Consider the following 13,266-nt stretch of genomic DNA (forward strand, 5'->3'; position numbering starts at 1 on the left):
CCATCTGTGCTGCTCTGCATAGGCAAGCAGGCCTTGGTGCATGCAGAGAGCTCACTGCACAGAAGACACATGTGATTCAGCCAGTTCATCTGCAGATATATATATATATATATATATATATATATATATAAAAACTCTTTGGTGCATTTTCAGCCTGCAGCAAGATGTAAACATCTCCTTTGTCATCAGGGTGATAATAGCAGCCTGCACCAGTTGGGTGTGTTAGATCATTATCATGCCTTAACATTAGGTCTTCTCTCTTGTCAGTGTGAGTATAGTGCAACTTCGTGTCTGGTGTGCATATCCACCACATGCCTGTAAACACAAGACAACTTCTCCAGTTCTTACATGAATCCTGTGATTACTAACTGTAAACAGGCCAGCTAAATCCACTTTAAAAAAAGTTTTGAACCTCATTAGTGCTTCACAACCACTAATATGACATCTGATTGGTTTATGGACTAATGTTACAAAATGTAATGTCCCTTTGTACGCAACAAAGTGTGATACATGTAAAACATGAAAACTGACTGTAGGCTACTTTCAAAAGACAAAAAGTACCAAAAGTAAAATAAATATGCCGAATGGCCCATATCATAGTCATATAATATTACTGAATTATAATTAGTGATGCATTCATATGTACATCACTTTAATGTTGCAGTTTGTATTAATAATCACAATGATGAAGCTATCAAATAAATTAGTATATAATTAATGCAGTAAAAATGTAGTGGAGTAGAAGTATGTAGTAGCATAAAATGGATATACTCAAGTAAAGAACAAGTATCTCAAATTATACTTACAGTACAGACCTAATGACAGGAATCATAGAAGTTTGTATTTTATTCACATATTAGGCTATTCGATTGTAATTAAATATTTGTTATTACTGTTTTGTAATGTTTTGTGTGTGGAATATTGTTTGGACCCAATTCTTTTCTATTTAGTCTATTCTTTTATCAAAATCACATTTACATGATTCTACAAAAAGGGGCATCGGTTTTAGTATTAAAGCGCCACCTCCTGACAGAATAGCGACGTTGGTCCCTGCGCGGTCACGGTGTGCGGGGCGCGCACGCTACGCACTCACGAGTCCGCTCCCGCTGTATGTCAGGACCATGCATGTATAATGGTGCACTAAAATTCAGATATCAAACAGCACAAACAGCAGCTAAAACGTATTGAGTAGGGCTTCCAGCGATCCTGTACCGCGATTTAACATCTAAGTAGATGATAAAAGAGGTAAGATGAATTATAAATAAACGGTGTTGTAAAAGCTGTGCTGCTTTGTTGAGACGGTTAACGGCCAGTAGATTGATATACACATCATAAAAATGCAGTATTGCAGTGAGTGCTTATATAGAGATGTAAAGTGTATTAGTATGTTATGTAGTGACATTTACTGTGGTGTTTGTGTTGAGTGCATGATATATTCAGCCTGTCTGATCAAACAAAAATTGCTCCAAAGTATCTTGTGGTTTAGGGACCAATATATTAAAATTACAAGTGTGATATATGAGTGCTGTTTTAATAACCCAGTGTAATATTGTTGATAATATATTTTAAACAATAAATTAATGTCTGTTTAGGATAAATAAATAAAAACTGAATGTTTTATTTAAATATATTTTTCATTTAATTTTATTACTATGTTATTTTGAGACATTTACAAAAACTACATTTTTACTGAGGCAACAAAGCTTTAGAAAAATATTTGAAAAATGTTATACTATTATAATATTTTTCTGCTAACTTCTTTGAGTGATTGCAGACACTAAGGGAGAGTGTGTTTTAAGATGTAACAAGCATCAGTGGTATCGTACAAATCGTTAATTCCAATGATAGAAAGTAGACACATGGACATGGAGGCAATTGCATGAGATGAATGTGTGTCCCCTTGATAAAATATTTGTATAGTAAATCATTATAAAGTTAGGTTGCAGACTGGGGTCCTTAATGTAACACTGATGGGTGCACTGATGTTTTATTATGTGATGGAGGAGAGCAGCCCTGAACCTGAAGATGAGGCGTCTGTCACGGAGGAAAGCCCTGAGTTTGGTGAGGGAGCTGGACGCTTTCCCCAAAGTGTCAGACAGCTACGTGGAGACCTCAGCCTCAGGAGGAACAGGTGGGTCACTCCTCTGATAGTCTGGCATTGTTAGTCGCAGACGCAGTGCACGTTACATGGTTGTGCTCTGTAAGTGAAAAATAGGTTAGTTAATAATGTTAGCAATATTTTCCTGATACACAGAGTTCCTCAATATTTGGTCTGTACTGTACTGTATGTTCATGTTACAAGGCAACATACAGTTAGCATTCCTGGTGTTTTTGTCATATTGCAATAGCCTGTTTACACTGATTATATACCAAAACAACTAATCAAAGCAGATACTGTATGATCATAGATAAATGAGTCATGATAACATGTTACATGCTGTACATTTCTTATATATAGCTATGTAGTGTTCTGAGCAGCCTGGATGAAAGGCAGCAGCTGATACAACACTCATTATAACCACGAGAGACTTGAGACATAGTAACTTGGACTCGAGTTGAAAGACTTGTGAGCATCTCTGCATTGCCAGAACTATCTCCACAGTGCTGTGGAGTACTCCTCTGAAAACAAAAAGACAACAACACAGTAAAGATATCAGAGCTGTAACCACCCTGTCCGTCTCATCCACAGTGTCCCTGATAGCTTTTGGTGCCATGGCTCTTCTGGCTATTTTAGAGTTCTTTGTTTATAGAGACACTTGGATGAAGTATGAATATGAAGTTGACAAGGATTTTACCAGGTACTTTCAGAGCTGTTAAATGTTAACTATCACACGAAACCTTCCCCAAACAAACGTGCTTATATATACAGTATATGGCAGGAAATTACTGTCAACTTGATATTAGTCTCACTCTTCATTTTCCTCATTTACAGTAAATTGAGAATAAACATTGACATTACTGTCGCCATGAAATGCCAGCGTGAGTATCACACCTTCTTTGTCATTAGATCAATTGCTTATTGAAGTGCATTATAGGTGTACATATGTGTCAGTCTTATGCATGCATTTAATGTCTGTGATTGCAGATGTTGGAGCAGATATTCTGGACCTGGCGGAGACCATGATCACATCCAGTGGCCTCCAGTACGAACCGGTGAGTGAAGCATGTCTCCAAACATTAGGTCATGTTCAATTCTGCATCTGTTTTTTTGATTTTTGCAGAACACGGAGGCATTTTTTTCACCCAACTTTTGCAGCTGTTACTTTTTTTACAACTGCATCTCTTCTCTTTGTACGTTTGTTCAGGTTATTTTTGAACTAACTCCACGACAGAGACTGTGGCAAAGGTAAGCTGCTGTAAAATCACACCGGGAGATACTCTAACAACAGGATGTCTGCAAGTATTATGAAAGTCTTGTAGTATCTAAAATGATGTTATCTAATTTGAAGGCTTCTGTGTAGATACATATAGTGTTTTATGTCTTATATTCAGTTTGACATTATGCACTGTTTCTCTTGTAGGATATAAAACAATGCTATCCTCTCATCGGACAGCTACTTTCATTTTTGTGTGTGTGGTTAAGTTGGTTTACTTATGCATTGTAATTGTCATTTGAAAGACCTTAAAAGTGTATTTAAGGTGATAAAACTTGCAGGGACAAAGTTAAAACTTTAGATAAAAAAAAAACTATGTAGAAAAACTGGAAGAGTTGCATATCTACATTCCAGATGTAGTTTGTCTTGCATGTTGCCAACCTGTTTTTTGTCCTCAGGACATTGCATCTCATACAGAACAGGCTGAGAGAGGAACACGCTCTTCAGGAAGTCCTCTACAAAACTCTTCTGAAAGGAGGTCCCACTGCACTGCCGCCACGGTCAGTTACATACATGCAAACAAGCTATTCTCTTTTTTCGTGTTAACGCTAATTAAAATGGCAATTTATTTTCTGCAGTTATGATGCAGCCTGATAGATATACAGCTGATAAGCAATAAATTGTGTGTGTGTGTGTGTTTGTGTGTGTGTGTAGGGAGGATGCCCCTATGGAGCCGCTCAAGGCTTGCAGGATACACGGGCATGTCTACGTCAATAAGGTAGCAGGAAACCTACACATCACTGTGGGAAAGTAAGAAACTAGAGGTTGTTCAGCTATGTACAGACTGTAGTGAGTTTCTTAACACAACCCAGATGTAGAATTTGTGTCAATATGAAAAGCTGACACAACTTAACTTAGCACAAAAAGTAAGGAAATTTGTGTTTGGTAGATTATTTCTCTGTGGTAACAATGCTTTTTGGCAATAAATCTTATACCGTTGGAAAGCCTGTTTAGTTCCCTTTCAAATGGTGCAGATAGTTGTAAGGAACATGCATTTGTGGGATGAGCATGTGGGTATGTGGGTTGCGCCCATGGAAAATTTGCCAAATCTTCTCTGCCAATGCCAAACAGGTTATTCTGCCATTGATTCGTTTGGTGTTTGGTGGATTGGATGATTGAAGTTTGAAGAAACGAGACATATTGGCAATTTAACAATTTATTCATTTCACTAACAGGAGCCTCAGTAGTGTGTGGAAGAACCATACACAGCCACAACAGCCTGGCACCTCCTCCTCATGCTGGTCACCAGCCTGGTCACACACTGTTGTGGGATGGCATCCCATTCTTCAACCAGCATTTGTCGCAAGTCAGCCAACGTGGTTGTGTTGGTCACTCTGGCACGAACAGCACGCCCAAGCTGAACTGAAGTGTTCAATGGGGTTGAGGTCAGGACTGCTGGCAGGCCATTCCATCCTCTCCACTCCCACATTCTGGAGGTAGTCTCTGATAAACCCCGCCCTGTGGGGGCGAGCGTTGTCATCTTGGAGGATAGAGTTCGGTCCCAGACTGTGGAGATATGGGATTGCCACTGGTTGCAGAATCTCATCTCTAAATCAGGCACCTGATTGGCAGCACCTGGAGGTACCAGAAGCTCAAAACAAGTGTCAATAGCAACAGCAAAATAACCTGTTTGGCAATGGCGGAGAAGATTTGGCAAATCTTTCATGGGCGCAACCCACATACTGCTGCTCATCCCACAAATGCATGTTCCTTACAAATGGGGAACCACTTGAAAGGGAACTAAACAGGCTTTCCAACGGTATAAGATTTATTGCCAAAAGCATTGTTACCACAGAGAAATAATCTACCAAACACACATTTCCTTACTTTTTGTGCCAAGTTTATATAGAGCAGTTGTTGACACCAGTCCTCTAATACCTCGTTTTTTTCAGGCCCATTCACCATCCTCAGGGTCATGCCCATATCGCAGCTTTTGTGAGCCACGAGAGTACGTAACTGTTCTTCTAATTATGCTTGCATGTGTTTCTTTGGCTTGTTTAGAAGTAAGAATTTGTAAATAATCTGCTCGTGGTGCAAACTAAATTATGACTGCTAAATTTAGGAAAAAGGAGACGAAAGATGTTTGTTGCATACGTCTCCCTCAGGGCATGTCATTTCCCTGAATATGAAAGCCAATTTTTACATCAATAACACTATTAATTGTTAGATATGTTATTAGTTATCACACTCGGTTTTCTTCCTCATTCAAAATATCAGTGACTGATTTGTAGACAAACTTTGAACAGCAACTATATACAGGTCTTCAAGTGCAGAGTACATTTTACTCGAGGTTCACGTAGAGCTTGTTCAGTGATTCTCCACAGCCTTTATTGAACCTGAGCTCCCTCTCATCTTTGCATTTTAGCGTACAACTTCTCCCATCGAATAGACCATTTATCTTTTGGGGAGGAGATACCGGGCATCATCAATCCTCTGGACGGCACAGAGAAAATCACCTATAACAGTAAGTTACTGTTATGTTTCAAGAGATAGGAGAGCATAACACATATGATGTGACTTTCCTGCAGAATTAATGACGAGTTGAGATATTTATTGAATCGTGAGTTGACTTAAACTGTCCTTAGCTCACCTTGGACGATCACTGCTAAGTAGGTATGATTGGAAAGAGGTTTCTATTACAAGTAGCACTATGATGGAGTTGATTACGTTTCATTGTGAGTTTCTTCAGCTGTATTTTACATATTTGTCCTTTTTGAAATGAATGTAAAAACCTAAAATATAGCAATTTCTCAGATAACCAGATGTTCCAGTACTTCATCACAGTGGTTCCAACCAGACTGAACACATACAAGATATCTGCAGACACACACCAGTTTTCTGTGACTGAGCGGGTGAGTGAAAAGTAATACAACTCAATACCAAGAAGCAAGATGAGGGATGGACAGAGGGGTTTAAAAAGAAACCGGAGATAATACTTACTACCATACGGTCTGTTTCCAAGGAGAGGGTGATAAACCATGCAGCGGGCAGTCACGGCGTTTCCGGCATCTTTGTCAAGTACGACACCAGCTCTCTGATGGTGACGGTCAGCGAACAGCATATGCCACTGTGGCAGTTCCTGGTGCGACTGTGCGGCATCATTGGGGGTATATTCTCCACAACAGGCAAGTCTGGTTTCAACTGCAAATTTTTGTCAATTTAGCAGGGATAGTACAAATAAGTAATGTGTATGGAGCTAGGATTCTGGGCTTTTTATTTCAAAGTAAACTGAATACACTACATAAAGGTTACTTAAAATGTGATTTTGTTATGTGTCTGAATTCATCCATTTATCGCCGTGTGTTCCTCTCTCTTTAAAGGCATGCTCCATGGGCTTGTTGGCTTCTGTTTTGATGCGATCTGCTGTCGCCTCAAACTTGGAGTCTACAGGCCCAGAGAGGTGAGTCTTTACCACACAGTCTGTGGTCTTTACAAAACACATTCAAAATACAGGTCTCCTCTTGCCCAATAAACAGGCTGTCTCCATTACTGTCATATCAGAAGGAGTTGTTTCTCTGTCTGTATTAAATTACTGTAAACTTCACCATGAAGCAGATATAATAGACTTGTACTGAATCTATTTCAGGACGTGCAGCTACACAACCAGATGAACAATCTAAACAATCACCAGACTCCTTTGTTGGCTGACAATGGCCCTCAGGACTAGCTGTTTTTCAGTGACCAGGCTTTTGGTCATCGCCAAATGTCATCAATATGTCATTAAATTGTGTTTATTCTACTGAAGGTAAAGCTGTCTGTTAAACACTGTAAACTTGCAAATAGTAAGTTCACATCATATTGTTGCACTTCAGGAAATGTGCTGCCTGTGACTGCAGTTATACATGTGTTGTTTGAAGATTTCCTTTCTGTGATGGGGTTTGTTCCTTTAGAAATGTGGTAGGCTTTCTGTTCCACATGCTGTATAGCACATACAGCTGATTGTTTGTACCGATTGTCCATTAAAGTTTAAATATCCACAAATTCAAAAATACAAGTGAGGATTTGTTTCAAAGGATTACTGTGTGGAAAACATTTAAATCTTCAGTTAAGTCAAAAAAGATGTGGATGGTCTTCAAATACTCTAGTCAAGTTTGGAGAGGTTGACTGCACTAATTTAGTATTGTCATCCCAATCTTTGTAATAGCTTGTAATTATTTCTATGCAGCTGAAATGCCAGCATTTTTTAAAACCCTTTATCAAAAGGCCAAAAGAATGAGTTTTAACGTGACTGGTAATTTTGAGGTTTTGTAAAGAAACTACATGGTGAGGTAGAAGTAAAGTTTAATGGGCTGCAGCACACTTTCACTTCTAATTAATTTCAGTTTTGCCAAGCAGATTGAACAGGGAATAAAAGGTGGTCAAACATTTTGTAAATGACCCCAGAAAGTCATTGGCTATGTGTTGCTGTTTTGTTACATACAGTAACAGAAGCTCCAGTCTGGGGTTTCCTGGACCAACCTAGCTCTGACTGCATTTGATTTGCATACAGCACTTTGTTGTGAAACGCATACAGAGGAGCAAAAAAACAAACAGTAACAACACCATTACAATAACTCTAAGAACAATTCTGATGATACCACTTAATATACAGGCCTCGTACGGCTGCAGACATTTTGGTTCATTATCCCCTCTGAAATTAAGGACATTTACCATGATTACACCACAGACATGGGCTTTGCATAAACATTTATTTAGTTGTGTCCCTTTTTCTCCCATATAGGCTTATAACTTATTTGTATTCTGTCAAGAGTCAAACCTTGCAACACATACAATCCTGTACACAGTTTTCTCATTTGTTTTGGATAAATCAGACTTGCCTGTCACACGTAACACTTTTGGTAGACTCTGTGGGAAGCTCTGTGGTGGAATCCTGACGACACTCACCAAGCAAAGATCGGTCAAATACAATTTTTGGTAGTCACAAAGCAATTTACAGATCTTCTAAACTGGGGTCAAGAATGCAATACGAGGATAGCCTTAAGTCCTTTGTTTACAACCTAGCGCTTTTGTGATTTAGGTCCAGGCAAACATAGGACAGTTTGACTTTCTTAAAAATAGTAGTCCATCTCCCCATCAGGTAAGGCATACTGTACCTCAAGGCTCCGTACTTGGTCCACTACTTTTCAAATTTCTGTTCGGCAGACTTTAACGATGAATGAATTTTCGCTCCGATGCAGATGACACCAACTCTATTGCAATAAATTGTCTGTCCTGTTTACTAGCTGTCTAAAGCACTTTGAAAACTGTCACACTTTTCTTACTTATAGAAGCCAAAATGCTCTTTTTCTTCTCGAGTTTTCAACACAGTAGCCTTGCTAATTCATGGTCTTCCTTAACATATACATTTATGATCTTTCTTAGCAATTTTTAACAAACATGACCTCAGTATCCAGAGGCCTGCCTCAAGAACTAAAAAAAAAAAATCTTCAGTCAATAGTGCCTTCATCTTCACATGGCATATACCATCTCCTCAGTGCCCTGCTGGCTTCTTCCTTGCTAGCCTGCTGCAGTCGCTTTGGAGGAGCTGGGTCTCCTCAGTTTGTACCTCATATATTAGCATTACATTCAAATCACAGGGCGCATGGGTAGCACACCTGGTAGAGCAGGTGCCCATATATAAAGGTTTACTCTTCGACGCAGCGGCCGCAGGTCCAACTCCGACCTGCGGCCCTTTGCTGCATGTCAATCCCCCTCTCTCTCTCCCCTTTCATGTCTTCAGCTGTCCTATATAATTAAAGGCCTAAAATGCCCAAAAAATAACCTTTAAAAAAAACCACATTTGAATCACAGCGGTGACCATCCTTTTCTCTAATAAAACAGACTGAGCAGGATTTGAAAAACGTTCTGAAGACATTTCAAGAAACCTCTTTTAGCCATATGGATGAAAACATTTTGTCTGCTGCAGGATAAAAACATTTTAAACTGGTTTCCCCAAGTTGCAATGGTTTCCTAAGACCGTTTATCTAGGTGACTGAAGGCTCTTCGTTGGGATGAAGAAAAAATAAAAAATAAATTAAAGTGTTACAATTTGGGTTGTAACTCTTAAATCTTTTCATCCAGGTAGCTTGAGGAGTCCCAAGGTTTTTCAAAACACTCCGAATGTGTTGTCAAGAGACCTATAGGGTTTTTCCAGATATCACCAAGTAATCATTTTTCAGAGAAACCGTTGGTTACCACTGTGACTCAAATTTAACACCAATACACTCCATCCAATCCTCCATCTTTCAAGTGACCCGACTCCCTACACCACTAAATTGCCTGCTTGGTCCCCCAACCTCACGTACCTTCTTGCACATGTGAACCACTGATTGGCTGGACCCATTCTTCATTTTGGATTTACTGCATTAGCGTTGGATCTCTTAAAATCCCATTGTTCCTGGCATGTCCAACTATAACTTGTGATGTTACAATTTGTAACTTTTCCACCTGTGGCTCCTATTTCACCCCTACCAGACTAAGGAGAAAGGGGGGGGGGGAACCTCTTTGAAATGCCTTGAGGTTTTGGAGAGTTTCTTATAAAAGTTGGACTGCTGGGAGACATTGTACAATGTGATACTGGGCTATACAAATAAACTTGACTCTGATGTTCTTTCTTTTTTTTATATATATATATATATATATATATATATATATATATATATATATATATATGCCAAGGTCTACCACATATATCAGCCTTTGACGCAAGTATAAATATGTAAAAGTAGTAAACTTAGTTTCAGTACAAACTGTTGTACAAACAGGCAAAAAGTGGGTGAGAATTCAAACAAACAACGTTTATGTTCAGAGACATACTGACATTATTGTTTGTTATAGTAAATAAGGGACAACCTCGACAGCAGGGAAGATGGCAGATCTGTAGGTTTTGGTGTAAGTAGTGATACGGTTTTGTGGAGTCAGAATTTAGCTTAAATACTAGTCTCAATCTGTGGAATGACCTTAAGACAGACAACCACCAGTTAGTTTTTGGGGTGTAATCTTAAAAAGGCAGTAGATACACACAATGCAAGACAAAGACAAGTAAACAAGTAAAGAGAGGAATTGGATTTTCCCACAGTAAAAAACAGAGAACCAAAATAATCTTATAGAAATCGTCCGCCAGTGAAGCACTGCCATATTTCAAGTATGAAAACAAATCACACGAAGTCACACAAAAGGCTTATTGTTGCATATATAATTGGCCACTTTGAGAAGAAAACGGTAGGTACAACATGAATGACAACATCTTTTGGACGGGTCTGGTGACTGAACAGTGCAGTTACTGATTTCTGAACTAAACAAATAACTCATGGCTAGTAGACCTCTTTTCTCCCTTCTGAGTGCTTCACACAACTGCAGCCTCCCACCTGTAGAGAGCCCCCAGCTAATCCACACTAACAGAAGGATTTAGAGTGTCTATTGTGGATGGTCAGAGTCTCAGATGTTGCATCCTGCTGACAGCTAAAGGCAGAGGGCTGCTGTATCTGGTTTGAGGCGGTGAGGAAGACTCAGTTGGTTATGGTACTGGATGCGCGGAAGTAGGAGAGGAACTTGAAACAGAGGCTGACCACAAAGTACCAGATGTTTCTGGCCATCTGGGAGCGGGCAATAAACACCCTCCAGATGAAAACGACCAACAGGGTGTTGAAGGTATAGCGGATGTTCCTCAGTCTGGGAAAGAGAGGAGGAATGTTTTAGAAAAATTAGTTTTTTTTATAAAGTGTGTTTAAGTTGACTTTTGTGCAAACTAGTATCCATCTTGCCTATTAAGAGAGTACATAGAAAGGAGGATTATCTCAAACCTAAAAAGGACAATATTCAATGTTGCATTAAAATGACAAGCAAGCCAATTTAAATTTAAGACATGGATGAGTAATGTAGAGATAGATAGGGGCATCTCTGCTCAACTGAATTTTTGAAAATAACATTTCTTTGGTGTCTGATGTTATTGTCAAAACACTTACCACTGGGCTGAAATGCCTGTTATTTACTAAGTCCATTGGTTGGACAGATTGACCGCCTACTATTCATGTTGTATTTATGTTGCACTCTTGTTGACTTACTTCCTCAGATGCTGCCTGGCAGCAGGAATGTCAGACATGTCTTCATTCAGGACATACTTCTTGGTGCCGATGCAGTAATTCTCGATGTATTCGGGCCAGTTCAACTGGCGCACATCAAAGTTAAATGTCTGCAAGATAGAAAAAAAAGAGTTAGTAGAGAGTTGAGACAAACCAAAGCTCTTTCATTTGTAATAGAAAAATAAAATGTGAAATCCCACTCTCACTCACTAGATGGAGCAATATACTCCCTAATACTATTATAATGTAGAGAGAGAGCAGAGGGAATATTTTCTAAACTGCTTGCTCCTTTAACTATACTAGAGTTAAATAGAAGAAGCAATTATGTCTTCAGTGGTGAAAGAAGTACTAAGATCCTTTACTTGAGTAAAAGTAGCAATACCACAAAAGAGTAAAAAGGACAGTATTATCAGTAAAATGTACTTAAAGTGTCAAAAGTAAAAAGGAGTAATTATGGAGCACGGCTGCTTCAGAATGTTGTATTAGATCTACGTTATTGGATTGTTGTGACCGAGGCATTAACCTACAAGCAGCAAATACACAATGGTGTATTTCATCAATGTGGAGCAAATGTACTTTATATTATATACTACTGGGTAGTTTTATCTAAAGCATGAATTAATATTTATTCATTCATTATTATTAATTCATCATTATCAATTATTAATCATGCTCTGTATGCAACACTTCTGCAAAGTAACTGGTAATAAAGTTGGTGATAAAGTACACTAAAAAGTACAATATTTCCCTCTGAAATCAAGTGAAATACAAGTATAAAGTGGCATAAGATGTAAAATACAGTACAAGTAGCTCAACATTGTACTCTGTACTTCAGATGTCTACGTCATTTTCTACCAATGCATTTTAGTTTGTTGTAACATGCATCAGATGGGTGAGAAGGGGTTTATAGCAATTAGATTTAGATGATGTCAGATGAAGCAAATTACTTGTTCAGACTGGATCAAACAATCTGGTTCCTAAATAAGTTTAGAGGGTAGATCATCGGCCCAAACTGGCAGCATGTATGTGGATAAGCGTACCTTCCTGTCCTCTGGGGTTAGCTGGTTCATCAGCATGCTCATGTTCTCAGAGTTCCACTCCCAGTCCCGGCTGCTGAAATACTCCAGCAGGCCGATTGCCTTGTGCAGACGATTGAAGATGCGCATCATCCTACAGCAAGAGAGGGAGGGGGGGGGGGTCAGAGGTAACTACACACATGAACTCTTTCAGATTTCAAATTACGACAGACAGCTGTGAGTCTTACTGCGGCTTTTGTCCAGAGAGTCGAAGGAAGAAGTCATAGATGAGGGCAGGGAACTTGTGGCTGACCAGGATCCAGTACTGGTTGATCAGGTAGTTTGAGGTGATGTTGGTGTTGGGCCGGCGGAAAGCCTGTTCCAGCGGGTTCCTCTTCCAGGACAACATCACGTGGTGCTCTGCAAAAAGGTGCAGGGGATTAGTTCAACAAAATACAGTCTTCATCTCTTAGATAAAAGGCAAAGAGGGTAAAATAATTTCTCATCCAGATGGTTAGAAGAGTCTTTAAAGGATTTTAGAAACACCTTCACCAACAGTGGTAAGAGTTCAAGATCACTGTGGCTGGGTTAGCTCAGTTGGTAGAGCAGGTGCACATATATAGAGGTTTATTCCTCGACACGGAAGGTCCAGGGATCGAGTCCGACCTGTGACAATTTCCTGCATGTCTTCCCCCCTCTCTCTCCCCTTTCATATCTAGCTGTCCTATCCATTAAAAAGGCAGAAATGCCAAAAAAAAAAAATCTTAAAAAAAAAAGTTCAAGATCACCAGTTTTGTTGTTGTTGGGAAAATCAGA

At 39.3% G+C, this 13,266-nt stretch overlaps 2 protein-coding genes across 3 annotated transcripts in view; one reads left to right on the forward strand and one right to left on the reverse strand.

The window, feature by feature from the left end:
- The first annotated feature begins 1,097 nt into the window (after positions 1 to 1,097).
- Positions 1,098 to 7,760, forward strand: LOC116060056 (endoplasmic reticulum-Golgi intermediate compartment protein 2-like). Of its 2 annotated transcripts, none has more exons than XM_031313434.2 (14): positions 1,098 to 1,246; positions 1,999 to 2,131; positions 2,690 to 2,798; positions 2,933 to 2,979; positions 3,086 to 3,153; positions 3,306 to 3,346; positions 3,773 to 3,874; positions 4,029 to 4,124; positions 5,267 to 5,322; positions 5,740 to 5,838; positions 6,129 to 6,226; positions 6,337 to 6,499; positions 6,695 to 6,774; positions 6,961 to 7,760. In XM_031313434.2, exons 2-14 carry the CDS (start codon positions 2,026 to 2,028, stop codon positions 7,039 to 7,041), a joined length of 1,146 nt encoding a protein of 381 aa, XP_031169294.1. In that variant the 5' UTR covers positions 1,098 to 1,246; positions 1,999 to 2,025; the 3' UTR covers positions 7,042 to 7,760. The 2 variants fall into 2 exon arrangements, with proteins under 2 accessions (XP_031169294.1, XP_031169296.1); XM_031313436.2 differs by lacking the exon at positions 1,098 to 1,246 and adding an exon at positions 2,459 to 2,566 and having other exon boundaries at positions 2,014 to 2,131.
- Positions 7,761 to 10,129: 2,369 nt separating this feature from the next.
- The window catches only part of si:dkey-97m3.1 (fatty acyl-CoA reductase 1), a 48,458-nt gene continuing 45,321 nt past the window's right edge, over positions 10,130 to 13,266 (reverse strand). Inside the window, exons 9-12 of the mRNA XM_031313432.2 lie at positions 12,699 to 12,870; positions 12,475 to 12,604; positions 11,417 to 11,544; positions 10,130 to 11,024 (exon numbers count right to left, since the gene is read on the reverse strand). Of these exons, the coding sequence (XP_031169292.1) occupies positions 10,862 to 11,024; positions 11,417 to 11,544; positions 12,475 to 12,604; positions 12,699 to 12,870 (593 nt within the window). The 3' untranslated portion in view covers positions 10,130 to 10,861. The remainder of the gene's footprint in view (positions 11,025 to 11,416; positions 11,545 to 12,474; positions 12,605 to 12,698; positions 12,871 to 13,266) is intronic.

The sequence above is a fragment of the Sander lucioperca genome, chromosome 20 (genome assembly GCF_008315115.2).
Source record: "Sander lucioperca isolate FBNREF2018 chromosome 20, SLUC_FBN_1.2, whole genome shotgun sequence".
NCBI classification, from domain to species: domain Eukaryota; kingdom Metazoa; phylum Chordata; class Actinopteri; order Perciformes; family Percidae; genus Sander; species Sander lucioperca.